The sequence below is a fragment of the Leuresthes tenuis genome, unplaced genomic scaffold (assembly GCF_036924035.1).
Source record: "Leuresthes tenuis unplaced genomic scaffold, fLeuTen1.0.hap1 SCAF_10, whole genome shotgun sequence".
Lineage (NCBI taxonomy): Eukaryota > Metazoa > Chordata > Actinopteri > Atheriniformes > Atherinopsidae > Leuresthes > Leuresthes tenuis.
Genome location: NW_027325364.1, coordinates 3336796 through 3350277, shown reverse-complemented (window position 1 = coordinate 3350277; position 13482 = coordinate 3336796). Strand labels below are relative to the sequence as shown.

General features: G+C 39.7%; 1 protein-coding gene across 1 annotated transcript in view; it reads right to left on the bottom strand.

Annotated features, from left to right (window-relative positions):
- ntrk1 (neurotrophic tyrosine kinase, receptor, type 1) overlaps positions 1 to 13482 on the bottom strand; it is a 35522-nt gene that overhangs the window by 1139 nt on the left and 20901 nt on the right. Inside the window, exons 12-16 of the mRNA XM_072393575.1 lie at positions 12279 to 12434; positions 11684 to 11814; positions 9703 to 9875; positions 4606 to 4846; positions 3332 to 3490 (exon numbers count right to left, since the gene is read on the bottom strand). Of these exons, the coding sequence (XP_072249676.1) occupies positions 3332 to 3490; positions 4606 to 4846; positions 9703 to 9875; positions 11684 to 11814; positions 12279 to 12434 (860 nt within the window). The remainder of the gene's footprint in view (positions 1 to 3331; positions 3491 to 4605; positions 4847 to 9702; positions 9876 to 11683; positions 11815 to 12278; positions 12435 to 13482) is intronic.

Here is a 13482-nt window from a genome sequence, read left to right as displayed (position 1 = left end):
CTGATCCCTGGAGGCATCACCCCTAAACTTACAGGACTTTAAGGATGTACTACGGATGGCTTGGTGCCAAATTCCACAGTAAGCGTACCTAACAGGCCTCGTGCAGTTCATATAATGATAGGTCAGGGCTATATTTAAGGATATAGGGGGAACTAACACGATATGAGGCAAGTGGTTGTTATGTTGTGGCTGATCAGCTCACATCAGAAAACAGAACACTTACACAGTTTGGTATTTTTCTGACTCAATTTAGCTTTAAACCCATTTACAAAGGAGATATTTAGAGTGATTCCTCAGCAAAAAAGGCAGAGTAACATCTAGACCTTTATTTTTATTAGAGTAGAATGGTATGAAAATAAGGAATATTGCGTTTTCTTTACCTCTAAAAATGCAGGTTTTGGTTAGAAATGGACTCAGTGGGTTGCCCTCCTCCCCCTTCCAGCCTGTTATGACAGTAGCTGAAACCAAAAACTGGCTCCAGAGTGGGTTTTTCGTGCTTTCGTGACCACCATTGTTTGGGCTTATTCAATAAGTTGCAATTTGCTGTTTGAGTCACTAAATGACACACCATCCAGTGCATTTGACCTTTAAATTCATTAGCCTAAAACTCTATTTAAAAGTACTCATCATGCAGCATAATATGTATTTCAGTTATGGATTTATAATTTCTGACATATTAATGTGATTCACCTCAGTGTTGCTCTGATATAAGTGGATACTATTAGTTTAGTAAATGAATGCTTAATGTATTAATTGTAGAATATAAGTAAACTAGTTCAGAAAAAATAGAAGTTTTCAGATGGTACTTGCGTGGCTGAGAAAGATAACACTAAATGGAAGTGAGATAAGGTTTTTTGACTGATTTCATATACGTAAAATTGTTCCTATTGATGTTTTTTTTCAACTACATCAAGGACAATATTTAAAAAAAAATAAAAAAGCCTCACTCTCCACAGATTTCCTGATCTGTGTCCATTAGCTGCAACCTCAGGGACAAACGAGAGCAGCCAAAATATGAATAACCTCCGGCTCAGACACAAATGGCTGCAGTGACTGCTGCAGTTCACACGCTCTCACCGCTCAGTGAATAAATCACTGTGAGAGGATGTCACTGCACTATCCATTTGAATGCTTACTGACTCAGTCGCCTCCCTGTTGTTAACCTTTGCCTGATCCACTGAACAGAAGAGGCCTGTCAGCAGAGCCACTTCACAAAAATGACCCGTCACTCAGTCCCACAGCAGAACACAGAGACTCATAACAATCCGCTGAAATGCCCACAGTCGCCATTTCAGTAGTTAGGGATGATTTATCTCTTCCACTGAATATTGAGGCAACATGATAATTTCACCTGTCCCTTATTGGGCAAGACAGATTACGATAACAAGATTACTGTTCATTGGCCCTGGGCAAAAATGAAGCCAATGAGATTTGGATTGAGTGCAAAAGAAAAGTGATACACCCTGGTCTTGAAAGGAGAGAGGGTTACGGCCTGTAATAGCACCGCTGTGGTCACAGTGGAGACCCACTTCTTGGTGCTTAAGCTGAAAAGGCTAGACTGTACTGCCCCTAATTATTATGAACTTATTGATTAGGTTAAGAGTGTTGAGTATCTACGGCTGCAGTGAAAATGTGATGTTCTGAACGTTCAAATGGAAACATTTCAGGCTGAAGCATCTGTGCCACTACAGTTTTAAAAGTTTATTTAATACATGTAGGTTTATTTAGAAATTAAATAAAACAGCTTCAAGATTAATGTCACACTCATTTAGTCTGTTAAACATGGCAGGTTGCAAACAGAAACATTTCCTTTACCATAACAAACTAAATCTGGCATCAATGGGTGCTGAAGTTCAACCAATAATATGTTGTTGAAGAGCTTTGGTCAATGGAAGAATTAAGTGTAAAGACAAGCCGTGTAGTTGAACCTATATTTCTGTTAACTTGACTGTTAATCTTTTTAATTTCAAAGAGACAGTTCACAAAAATCCCTCACACCGAAACATAATTATTCACCTGGCTCTCAGCTCCATTTACTGAGGTTCTGAAAGTCAGCTAAACCAGAAATTTGAGCGTGCAATGTGGTGTTGAAACAGAAAACTAAATTATTTTCATCTATAGTTTGTTTAATTTCAGTATGTGGTAGAATTTTTATTTATTTTCCAACTAAAAGACAGAAAAAGTTCTCATGGTTGCACATAGTCTCAAAATGAAGCCTTAGCAAGCAGCCAATTAGCTTATATTAGCTTAACCTAGCTTAGCTTAGCTTAGCTTGGTTTAAAGGAAGCAGCCACTCTGACTCAACCCAAAGGGAATAAAACCATCTAACATCACATTAAAAGCTATTTAAAACATAATATCTTTGTTTCAACGGTACGAAAAGCAAAGTCTTGAAAAAAAATAGATTTTTCTGGTGTGTAACCGACCAGTGGAGCTAAGCTAAGTGGCTGCAAGCCATAGCTTCACATTTGACACACAATCATGCATTAAGTGTTTTCAATCTTTTCATCCAAATGTAAACCCACAAAATGACTAATGCATATTTTTTCCTTTGTTTTCTAGAGCTTTTATGTGTAATCTCAATTAATATAAAACAAATGTACTTAAATTAATAAATATTTACATATAATTGGCATATGATGACATAAATAAACATGGCTTCTATTACATACATTTTTGAATAAATGAATCACACTGATATGGTGAAAGAAAGTTTATCAATAAAATAATTATTTCAATGGACTTTGATTTACAATGATTTCCTTCAACTATTTATTTTCTATTATATTCAAAAGATAGTGAAGTGAAGAACAACACATCTGTCAAAACATTTAAATATTTTGCTTTATAAATTCTATATTTCCCTGCATTTACTTGAATGGTTAATTGCAAAGGTATTTAACTTATATGTTATTGTTTTTGTCTTATTTGTTTGTTGGTGTGTGTTGAAAAAGTAGTAGTTAAAAGAAGTTTAAAGATATATCCCGCTGCGATATTGAATAGAATATTTTTGTATTTTTTCTTTTAAACTTAACATATATAACACATTTTTCCCATACCTCTTTTTGATGAAGCTGCTCAAATAGTTTTGATATATATGTGACATATCTTTCACTTGCAGTGAAAGTGTCTCTTCACATGGTGAAGGTGTGTTGATGTTTTCATAGGAAGTGATAATAAGGCAGAAATCCAGTTGCTTTCAACATAAAGTACTCAGGATTACCTGCTGAATGACTGAGAATAAGCGCAGATATAATATTTAATAATAATAATAAAGTTTGACTCAGATGCGTCCTAGGCATGCAAAAACCATCAGTAACACCCAACTCACCTCACTGTTGGACAGCTGATACCAGGGCTGTTTTCCGTAGGTGAAAATCTCCCAGAGCACCACTCCAAAGCTCCAGATGTCGCTCTCTGTTGTGAATTTCCTGTACATGATGCTCTCTGGGGGCATCCAGCGGATTGGCAGCATTGTTCGTCCACCCACCTGAAAATGAAGAAATTCAGTTTGTTTGCTGGCATCCTGCAAAACTCAAAAAGATTTCCTGTTCATCCTTGAACAGGCTGACTTCCCGGGGACTCAGTTTTAATGTGATATTCATTATAGACAAACCTTTAATTAATTCACACTAAAAAGTAAAAAGCTCATTTACTCTCTTTTGTCTGCCAGTGGATGATTTTCACAAGCACAAACTATACAGTTTTAACAACTTTAGTGCAGGGCAAGGGGACGTTCTGTTGCATCTAATTCTATTTCTAATGGAAAGCAGCTGCAAAAACTTACAATCAAATTTACGAGTACAAATTCGGCAAGTCAGAAAATACATTCAGTTCTGCAGATGCTAAGCTACCTAACTAAGAACCAATGGAGAGCCAGCTTAGTTTGACTCATAAGTCAGGTTGATCTCCACTTTTCCACGCAGTTTTCAGTTTAGTTTCCTGCTTAAGTGCTTGTACTTCTCTTTGTGATTGACTGTACTTGTAAATTTTATGTAACGATCTTGCTTGGCTGTGCTGTTTTGCTGTGGTTTCTGAGTCTTAGAACTGAGCAGGTATCCAGGAAGTGCTCCTGCTTTCACACCTGTTCCTCATCTGCCCTCATCTGGTCACAGTCTTGAGGAGCTGCAGGAGCAACCAGTCTTTGCCAGATTGTGTCGCTTCACCAGTGGTAATTAGGCCGACTCCTGCGTTTAACCTAAAGTGTTCTTTGTAGTGCTTACATTGCCTTCCTGTGTTCCTCAGCATCGATCCAATCGTCGTTTTCTTTGCTCTGGATTCTATGCTAAGCACTAGCGTTCACTGTGGAGAAACCTTCCTGCCTGCTTGCCCTCACCAGACCACAGCCAGCACCCTCCCTCCACTCTGGAAATCCTCCTGGACTCCGTGAGAACAATTCATTACCCCTTGTCTGGACGTCCCCCCCCACTCTCTGACCACCCGGATCCTCCCATGGCTTTCAACATCACCCTCTCTGTAAATAAACTCAATCTTAACTCTGTTTGTGTCTGCTCTTTGGTGCTATTTCCATCAACCTTTTCTGATGCACAACTTTAACTTAATGGACCGCTAATTAGTCCTCTGCAGTGTTTTTCAGGCTCTTACGCGATAGTAATCTGTGCTGTAGATGTCTCGGGACATTCCGAAGTCTCCTATTTTCACCACCAGACCTTCTCCCACCAGACAGTTGCGGGTTGCCAGGTCGCGGTGGACGAAGTGCAGCGACGCCAGGTAAACCATGCCTGAGGCGATCTGGGCCGCAATGTGCAGCATCTGAGGCAGAGTGAGCTGACCTAACGGGGGCATCTTTGACTCCTCCAGGATACGAGCATCAGGACCGTGAGCTCTGGGGGTGACACACAGAGGACAGGTGAGTTTTCACAGCTGCATGATTCATCTGTTGATAACTTTCAATAATTCTAATGCAAAAAATGTAAGACATGGGGAAAAAAATTGCACTACGAAAGAGATCTTTGTAAGTTTCAAGAGCGCTGATATCTTTTCCAAACCTTTATTGTATTATATATTACAAGGTTAGATTCGTGGAATGTTTTATTAAGAGGAAATGTGGATAAAACGGCTGCATCATGAAAATATGGTTTGATTTCATGTGAACTGGGTCTCTATTTCAACTTACAGGAGTGCAATAAGCCATCTGTGTCTTTATCCCAGTAATGCTTCATATAAAAGGGTAGTGCTGACTTTGAATAGGCATATATTTGGATTTAGCCACAATACTGATGTGAATACTAACATACAGCTCAGTAGAAAAGAGCATTAAGGACTCAGCTTGTGTATCATGTACTGCATGTGATTTTTGGAAGTTTCATTACTTTTAAAACATACTTGAAGGGAATTTTATTTGTTTTTTGCTGTCATTACAGCTAAATGAAATAATGTTTTACCTGTTTGTAGAATTTAAATGACATACAATCCAGTGCATATCATTTCATATCGTGTGTATTGCTTTCAAGCAGATGTTATCGAAGTCTTTTAAGCTGGTCTTGAGCAATAGTTCTTTTTACAGTAGCGCTGTTTTAATTTATTTTAAGGCCAGTCCTTGTACCTGACCATTTTCAGAGGAATGTGCTTTTAGTTTGTTAAGCCACTTAACTCTGACCTATGAATCACGTAGCATAAGCATAAAAAACTTGGTTACTAGCAGACTGTCACAAAGACACATCATTTGTTCCCATTTCTTTAGCTGCATCTATGAAAAACAGCAAAGAAAACACAGTTTGACAGACAGAAAATAGGATTTCTGCAGCAACAAGGTGATTCCCAAAGAGCTATTAGCTGAAAACTTGGCATATCTCAGCATGGTGTGCAGTGTGTCCTTAAAACATTTGAGGAAACTGGACAAGTGGAGGACAAAAGAAGAAGTGTCAGGCCTAAAAAACTATCTACAGCAGATGAACAGGATCTGAAAGTGATGTCCTTAAGAAAGAGGAAAAAATCCAGCTGTGACCTGACAGGACCTGAGAGATGCATCTGGACCTTCAGCTGATCCATCTACTGTTGGCCCAAGCCTCATCAGAAATGGTCTCCATGGAAGGGTGGCTGTCAAGAAGCCGTTCTTAAGGAAGGGAAACAGGGAGAAAAGGCTGAGCTATGCCAAATGACACAAGAAGTGGACTGAAAATCAGTGGCAACAGGTCTTATGGAGGGATGAATCCTCCCCAGAGCCCGGACCTCAACATTATTGAAGCAGTGTGGGATCATCTGACAGAGAACGGAACAAAAGGCAGCCCACATCCAAAGAAGAGCTTTGGGATGTCCTTCAAGAAGCCTGGAGAACTATTCCTGAAGACTCCTTAAAGAAATGACAGAAAGCTTGTCTCAGAGGGTTCAGGCTGTGTTGGAGAATAAAGGAGCTCTGACCAGATATTCACTTTAAAGCTGCTGAGAACTGAACAAATTGTATTTCTATTTTTTCTGAGAAATGGAGGTTGGTTCAAGACTTTTACACAGTCCTTAAATAGGTTGTTTTGTGTATGAGGACTGCTGTGAATTGTAGAATAGGCTGTATGAACACGCATGTTCCCAGAAACTGCTGGCCTCTGCTTTTTTTGTTCCTATTGGCTGTTGAGATTATTAAAACACGAGGTTTGGCCTTTCAGCATGTCTGTAACTATGGCACCAACCTTGGGTGACCTGAAGGACAATGACCTCAGCATGCAATCTGCAGATTGAACACTTCTGACATACACTGTATGAGCTCTTGAGAGTATTACAGACATGGTCAGCATGACCACGCCACAATAAAGCCATTTAAAATGATGGTTAATAGAAAACATGAGGCTTGTAATACGCCTACAATTGATTTGCAATAATGTAATTCAGAGATGCAGAGCACATTAACTCTCAGTTGTTTCTGTGGATCATAAACACCCACTCTCACGTCTAACTCCTGCCTAAATGAGCAAATCACAGCTGATGTGTCTCCATCCATCCTAATATCGCTCCTCTCCACTTCATCCCCTCCTAACAAAGGAAGTTGTCTATACAATCACTATTAGTTTATAAGGCAGGTGGCAGGGTGGGAAAGCAGCTGCATTGTGGGGACTCTTAGACATCTCACCCGTTCTGTCTCCTGGAAATGTGATTTCCATCCATTCGTGAACATATATCTCAGGAAAAGCCTGTGTGCATGCATTTTTTTTTCAGTGTTTTTGTTCCCAATCTGTCTCCTGTGGAGGACACCTGGCAGTTAGAGCCCCCCCACATCAGTTTCCATAACTCTAGATTTTAAAAAGGCTGAAAAAATTAAGTTGAAGGCACAAAACCTTGTCCTTTTTATGAGCTATTTAGTTATGAGCCCTTCACAGAAGTTCAGAGTACAGTTCAATCAAACCTTCTGGTTCTGCTGAAGTGATGAATTTTTAGTTTTGTTGTTGTTTGCTGCTTTCTTTTCAGGTCATAGGGAGAGGAGGTTTTGAGCTTCTGCATCTGCTTTAGAGCAGGTACATTCTCAGTCTATTATTTAATTTAGTTATTATCCAAAATTACTTGCGAATCGGGAGAAACATTTAAATTTTAAATGTACAGTAACAAGCCCTGGGATTGGCATTAATCTATTTAAAGTACAAATAGAACAGGTGAAGGTTTCAGAGGATTAGAAAGGCCCAGAGTCGGTACAGATGCCGGCATGATCAGCTGCTTAGGAAACGGGGCAGAGCTGGTGGAGAGGCGAAGGCAAGAAGCCAGCCTGTCGGGGGGCCATTAGTGGTTATATTCCCACAGGGAAGGGAAATCTGGATACATCACCAGCAGAAGATCAGCACCTTCCCTCCTGTCCCCTGGGGTGAAGTGGAGTTGGACTTGGGCAGGTAGCTTCTTCCCAGGAGAAATCTGCAGCAGCCAACTGCAGCCAGGCTTGGTGCTATGGGCTGTGCCCGGCAAAATCTCGCTGCTGAGCACGGAAGAAGGAGGAAAGGAAGACTGCAAAGTACTGGAGTGCAGAGAGAGCAGATGGAAAACTGTACCCAGCGGAGGTCGGCACTGGGGGGGTTTATGGGAAGCTCAACAACCCACCTCCTGAAAGCTCTAGGGCTGAGGGGCAAAGAGCTGCACAGAGCCACCAGAGAAGAGAACAAGAAAACCTCATCAGAGGACGCACATGAGCAAGATAAAGGGAAGATTTGAACATTCGAAGGCAACTCCTATTTGATAAAGCGATAGTGTGACAAAGAAAATAAAGATTAGAAAGTATCACGAACCGTTTCTGAGCTTTATCTTTAGAACTGGCAACATAGATGCAGAAAGTACATTTGATATGTGACAAGTTTCCCAATTACTTTGATTAAAATAGTTGGAATGCGTTCATATTTGAATAAATGCTAAGATTAGCGTTCATCTTAGAGGAGATGAGGACAGTGACCCTTTATCTTTTCTGTACTGAATGTCACAAACGTTCCCACTTACAAAGGTTAGGATGACATTTTATCTACATTCTCTGAATCCCACGCCAAAGGACACTGAGCGAGCCCTCGGAGGCATTTCTGGGATTTGTTACATTATTGTAGCTCTTTTACATGAAAAGCAAGAGAAAATGTGATTTTTATATATATAAAAAAGATCCCTGACCTTAATCAACGTTTTACATTTCTGAGAGATTTAAAATGATTCGATGTCCCCAGACATCTAAAACTAAACCTCCAAATAAGGACCTAAGAGCCCTTAAAGCGAGGACGGTGAGGAAAAGCAGCAACATGAGAAGGATCCCAAATAATACTCATGTAGACTCGAACACAAACACTTCCACAGCTGCACAGATGTGCCGAGTGACCACAGGAACCACAAACTGCACCGAGGTCAGCCGAGTGGGTTTAACCCTTAAACACACGTCAGGTTTGTCTTATAAAAGTGTCGTAGCTCACAAAGAAAGGCTTTTAAAGACCTGAGGTCACTCGTATTCTTTTCAACTATTGAAATGCATCTTTAAGCAAGTGTACGGCGCAATTATTTAAAATAAAATTACACTCTGCAATGTTGTTAACAGAGAGAAGTGTGGTACTCGTACTGTTAGAGGAGGATGGTGCACGGTTACACAATAAATGACTATAAAAGCTATAAAAATCTGGATGTTTTTAAATGCAGATACATTTTGTCTACAATTTAACCATCTTTTATGTCTTATATGCATGTTAAATAGGGTCACTAAATGTGAAGTGTTATCATAAAGCAGGGAAAAATAAGTAGAAAACACGTGTATATTCATTCTAATATGAATGTCTTTGTAGGAAGATTGTTATAATAATTAAAAATTATTAAATCACAACAGAAAACCCTCCAAAAAGAAATCAGGAAACATTCAGAGTTACCAGCTAGAAGGTGATTCTTTTAGAATTTTTGCTTTAAAAAAGATGACGATAAAGAATAAAAATAGAAAAGAGTTTAATTAATTCTTCATTCAATCAACTAATTTATTATTCAAGTAATCATTTCAGCTTCAGTGTCCATAATGAGAGGAATGATGGCTGTATTCCACTCAGCTGCAGCAGATTCAGGGCACTGGTTTTGTGAATGCAGGCACGCTGCTGGGACACCTTCCTACTGTGCTTTTCCAACTCTGACACATCTGCTGTGAGGCTGTTGTTGCTGCCTGTGCAGTCTTTCATCCACCGCTTTCACTGAGCCAACTAAAGGCTGACATTAACCGCTGTGTGGAATAACATTATGTGCAGTGGCTCCTCCACGTACCGAAGGAAGCGATTCAGGTCTCCGTGCCTCATATACTCGAACACCATGGCGAGCGGCTCTCCATCCGTGCACACCCCGTAGAAACGCACAATGTGCTGGTGTTGGAGCACCGTCAGAAGCTCCGCCTCCCGTTGGAAGTCCTGCCGGGTCGACTCGTTTGCATCCTTCAGAGTCTATGATCACACAGGGGTTTCAGATTTAGATTAGCAGACTAATTAGACTCATTTTCAAATATATGTTCTAACAAACTCAGACATTGCTGTAGAGTGATATTGGATATTATCTTGTTTTTTAGGACTAAACATATAGATTTTTCTTATTACAAGAGATGTGAGACACCAGTAAATATATATAAAGAATGAGTCACAGAATCATCATACAATATTCACTTATAAAGATACATATATGCAAGTATTTAAAAAAAAAAAGAGAGAATTTTAATCCTTTAAATGTAATAAAGTTGGTAAAAGTGTACTTTGACATTCTAGATCAAAAGACCTCTTAAGATATTAAAATGGGCAACTTATCCGTCATAAAGACAATTAAAATGTGATGTACAAAAAGATATCAAATGAATAGCTGTGTCACATATGGAAAACTTTCCATCCATCCATCTTCTATGCCTGCTAAATCCAATTCAAGGAGGATGGAGCCCATCCCAGCTGTGATTGGGGGGGAGGCAGAGTACCCCCTGGACGGGTCGCCAGTCCATCACAGTTACCTGCTTTGCTTTGCTATTAATAACAAATTCTTATCAGGAGTTATTTGGTTTACTTAAGAAAGAAATTAGCTAGTGATTTATTATCCTGACTAAGAAATCCGACTTTTTATTGATGTTTTTTTTAATTTAACGCACTGTTTTAAATGTTCCTGTAACGGATAACGGGGGCTGGGGGGTTAGGACCCGAAAAGCTGCTCACTTCCAGCATAACTTCCATTGCTGCTTATGTTTAGTCACTTTTGCATTTGTGATGCAACTTTTGTATTGCATTGACCCTTCTGGGCCACCTTATTTTTCACCCCTGCCATTCAAAAGAAAACAACATGCTTACATTCATAATCAGACTTCACCTTTTTATAAATTTGCACATCTCCCATAAATGTCCTTCAGTGTTGGGATAGATAGATAAAAATTTAATTAATCAAAACTCCGACGTTTTGATTGATCTTCAGGCGATTTGGTTTGTTACCAATACTTGGTTTAATTAGAAAGTTAGACCTTTGGTTTAGGTTTTTACACAACCAGCCTCCTGAATATTTGACTCAGATTATATTATATATTATATTATTATATTATATTAAAATATTTAAACCAAGCTGAGTGAAAGCAACAGATGAGGAGTATAACACACAATAGTCCGACGCCTTGCTTCACCCTTGAGTGATGATGTGTTTGTGTGATTAATGGAGAGATAAATGTGAGCTGATCCATATTCTCTCATGTTGTTTTTGTGCTCTGTGGGTTTGCATTAACCTGCAGTAACATGAGAAGTGTATTAAACCGCCTTACTGTCCTTTAACAAAGACGGCTCACTCTGAAACCACAAAATATTAGTTCAGCTGGTGGTGGATTCAGTGCAGGAGGAAAGGAGGAAGTATGAATTTCTTGGATATTTTCTATTTTATCTTGTTGTTTCTGTATTAATCAGACGCTTTTATCCAAAGCGACTTACAAATGAAGATATAACAAGCTATAAAAAAAGCTAACAATAAATATTAGTGAATAGCAGAGGTGATGCATTAATATGTCTTTAAAAAGTCTTTCATCCTAAAGTTCTTGGGGAGTTTTATTTTTAGCATTATTTTAACCTAAGCAGTTTTGTGCTTGATATTTTCAGCGCTCTCCTCTGTAGAGACTGCAGAGACCTCATACTAATGGCTGACATTTTGCTGCCGCTGTCAGTGTTTCGAGCAGGAAAACCCACATCGGCGGTTAAATTGCTTTCGAAACGGTGGAAGGGAAAGCATAAGAGTTACTCACTTTGATGGCAACCAGCATCTTGTCGCTGTCGGGGCTGAGGTTGGCACACTCTGCCAGGTAGACCTTTCCAAATGCTCCCTCGCCCAGCTCCCACTTCAACACAATGTCCTGCCGTTTGATGTGCTGGACACCTGAGATTATGAAAAACAGAGAATGTAAATTAAATTTGATATGTTAAAAAGAGTAATAAATGAATAACCACCAAGAGCGGCCAAGACATTAAAAAACAAGAAATTGAAAAGCAGTTTTGGGAAACTGGCATGATTTTATTGAGGGATGCACCGATACCACTTTTTTTATTAAACCGAGTATAAGTACTTACCGATAAGTACCGATATGAGTTTTAATCAAGGCCATTATAGTTATTACAATTCAACACATTATTATTTCTTTAGGCATATTCAACCCAAATACAACTGCACTTTGTGCATTTTAGTAAAATAAAACTACTCTTAGTGCAACATATTGTTTTAACATTTTAACTTTGCAGGAAAATGAAGCTCCTGTCACAGTGGTATCGGTTCTGTAGTATCAGTTAATGAGTACGAGACTGATTTTATTTGATAGCAAACATCAGTAAAGTGGGAGCACTCACACATGTCTTTGTCCTTGATGATGCCACAGAAGTACTGTGGGTTCTCAACAAAACTGGACAAGCCAGAATCTTCGTCTGAAGAAGGCGGGCTGGTCCCAAAGTTCATGAAACGAAGCGACACTGCCAGGTCATCCTCGGTACCCAGAACTGATGAGCCTAATGAAACGGAGCAGACAGGCAAAACTGAGGGATATGTGACACCTAATCAGTCTCCAACCAGTTGTGATTGCAGTCGGCAACAAAAGAAGCAATTCGGGACCCATTTTCCCTTGAAGAATCAACATTCTCTGCTACCAACGTGGCTGCATGTTTGTTGGTGCCATGGTGACAGATGACGACGAGCTCTAATAATCACCATCATCAACCATGCAGCAATCAGGCCACATTGAACCATACAGGAAGCCTGAATGGTTAGCAGCCCCTGGCTATGGTGTGTATTAAAAGCCAAACAAGTGGGGCCCAAATTTTGAAACCCCACTCAGCAAGGCAAACCACAAACCCCCCCAGAGTCCAAAACAGAAGAAAATGGAACAACAAAGAGAGAGCATAGAAGCATTGGAGGGAAGGAAAGAGGGAGCATGGTCCACTTAGGCAATCAGGCCCACTTAGGCACTCTGAGAGAGAAGGGTGGGGTGTCTACGTGGAGCTATATCACGTCTAGTTGTTCCTCTATCCATCCATCCATCTTCTTTAATGGCCCTCACCACGTGGCGGTGGCCAGTGGAGGTTTATGCCGCTGTTCTCCTGCAGTAATTAAGGCACTTTAGCCTGGCAAACACAGCAGCTGCCAGCGTGCAAAGTTACGTCTCAGTGGAAACCTATATTAGTCACTCTCTGCTGTGCATAACCTTCGAGATAGACTGACAGAACAATTTGCAGTTCGATTATGGCTTATTCAGTTTGTTTTTAGACATTCAGATAGGCTAAAACAAAATGATCATGTTTTAGAATCCTTTCTTTAACCTTAGCCCAAAAACAGATTATGAAATTAAAAGTGTAAAAATAAAAAAAAACAAAGCAACGGAACCAAGAATCCTGTTTTAATTCGCTTATAATGCTGCTTGGCCGCCAAAAGTTTGTTTGGAGGTTCTGTTACGCGATGCTAGTGGTGACAAATGTAGCCCCAAGCTGCTAACCTCATTCAGAGATGAGGAGCATCAAGGAGAGTCAAGGATTTGTTGCACTTTCTATCAGAAATCAGCAG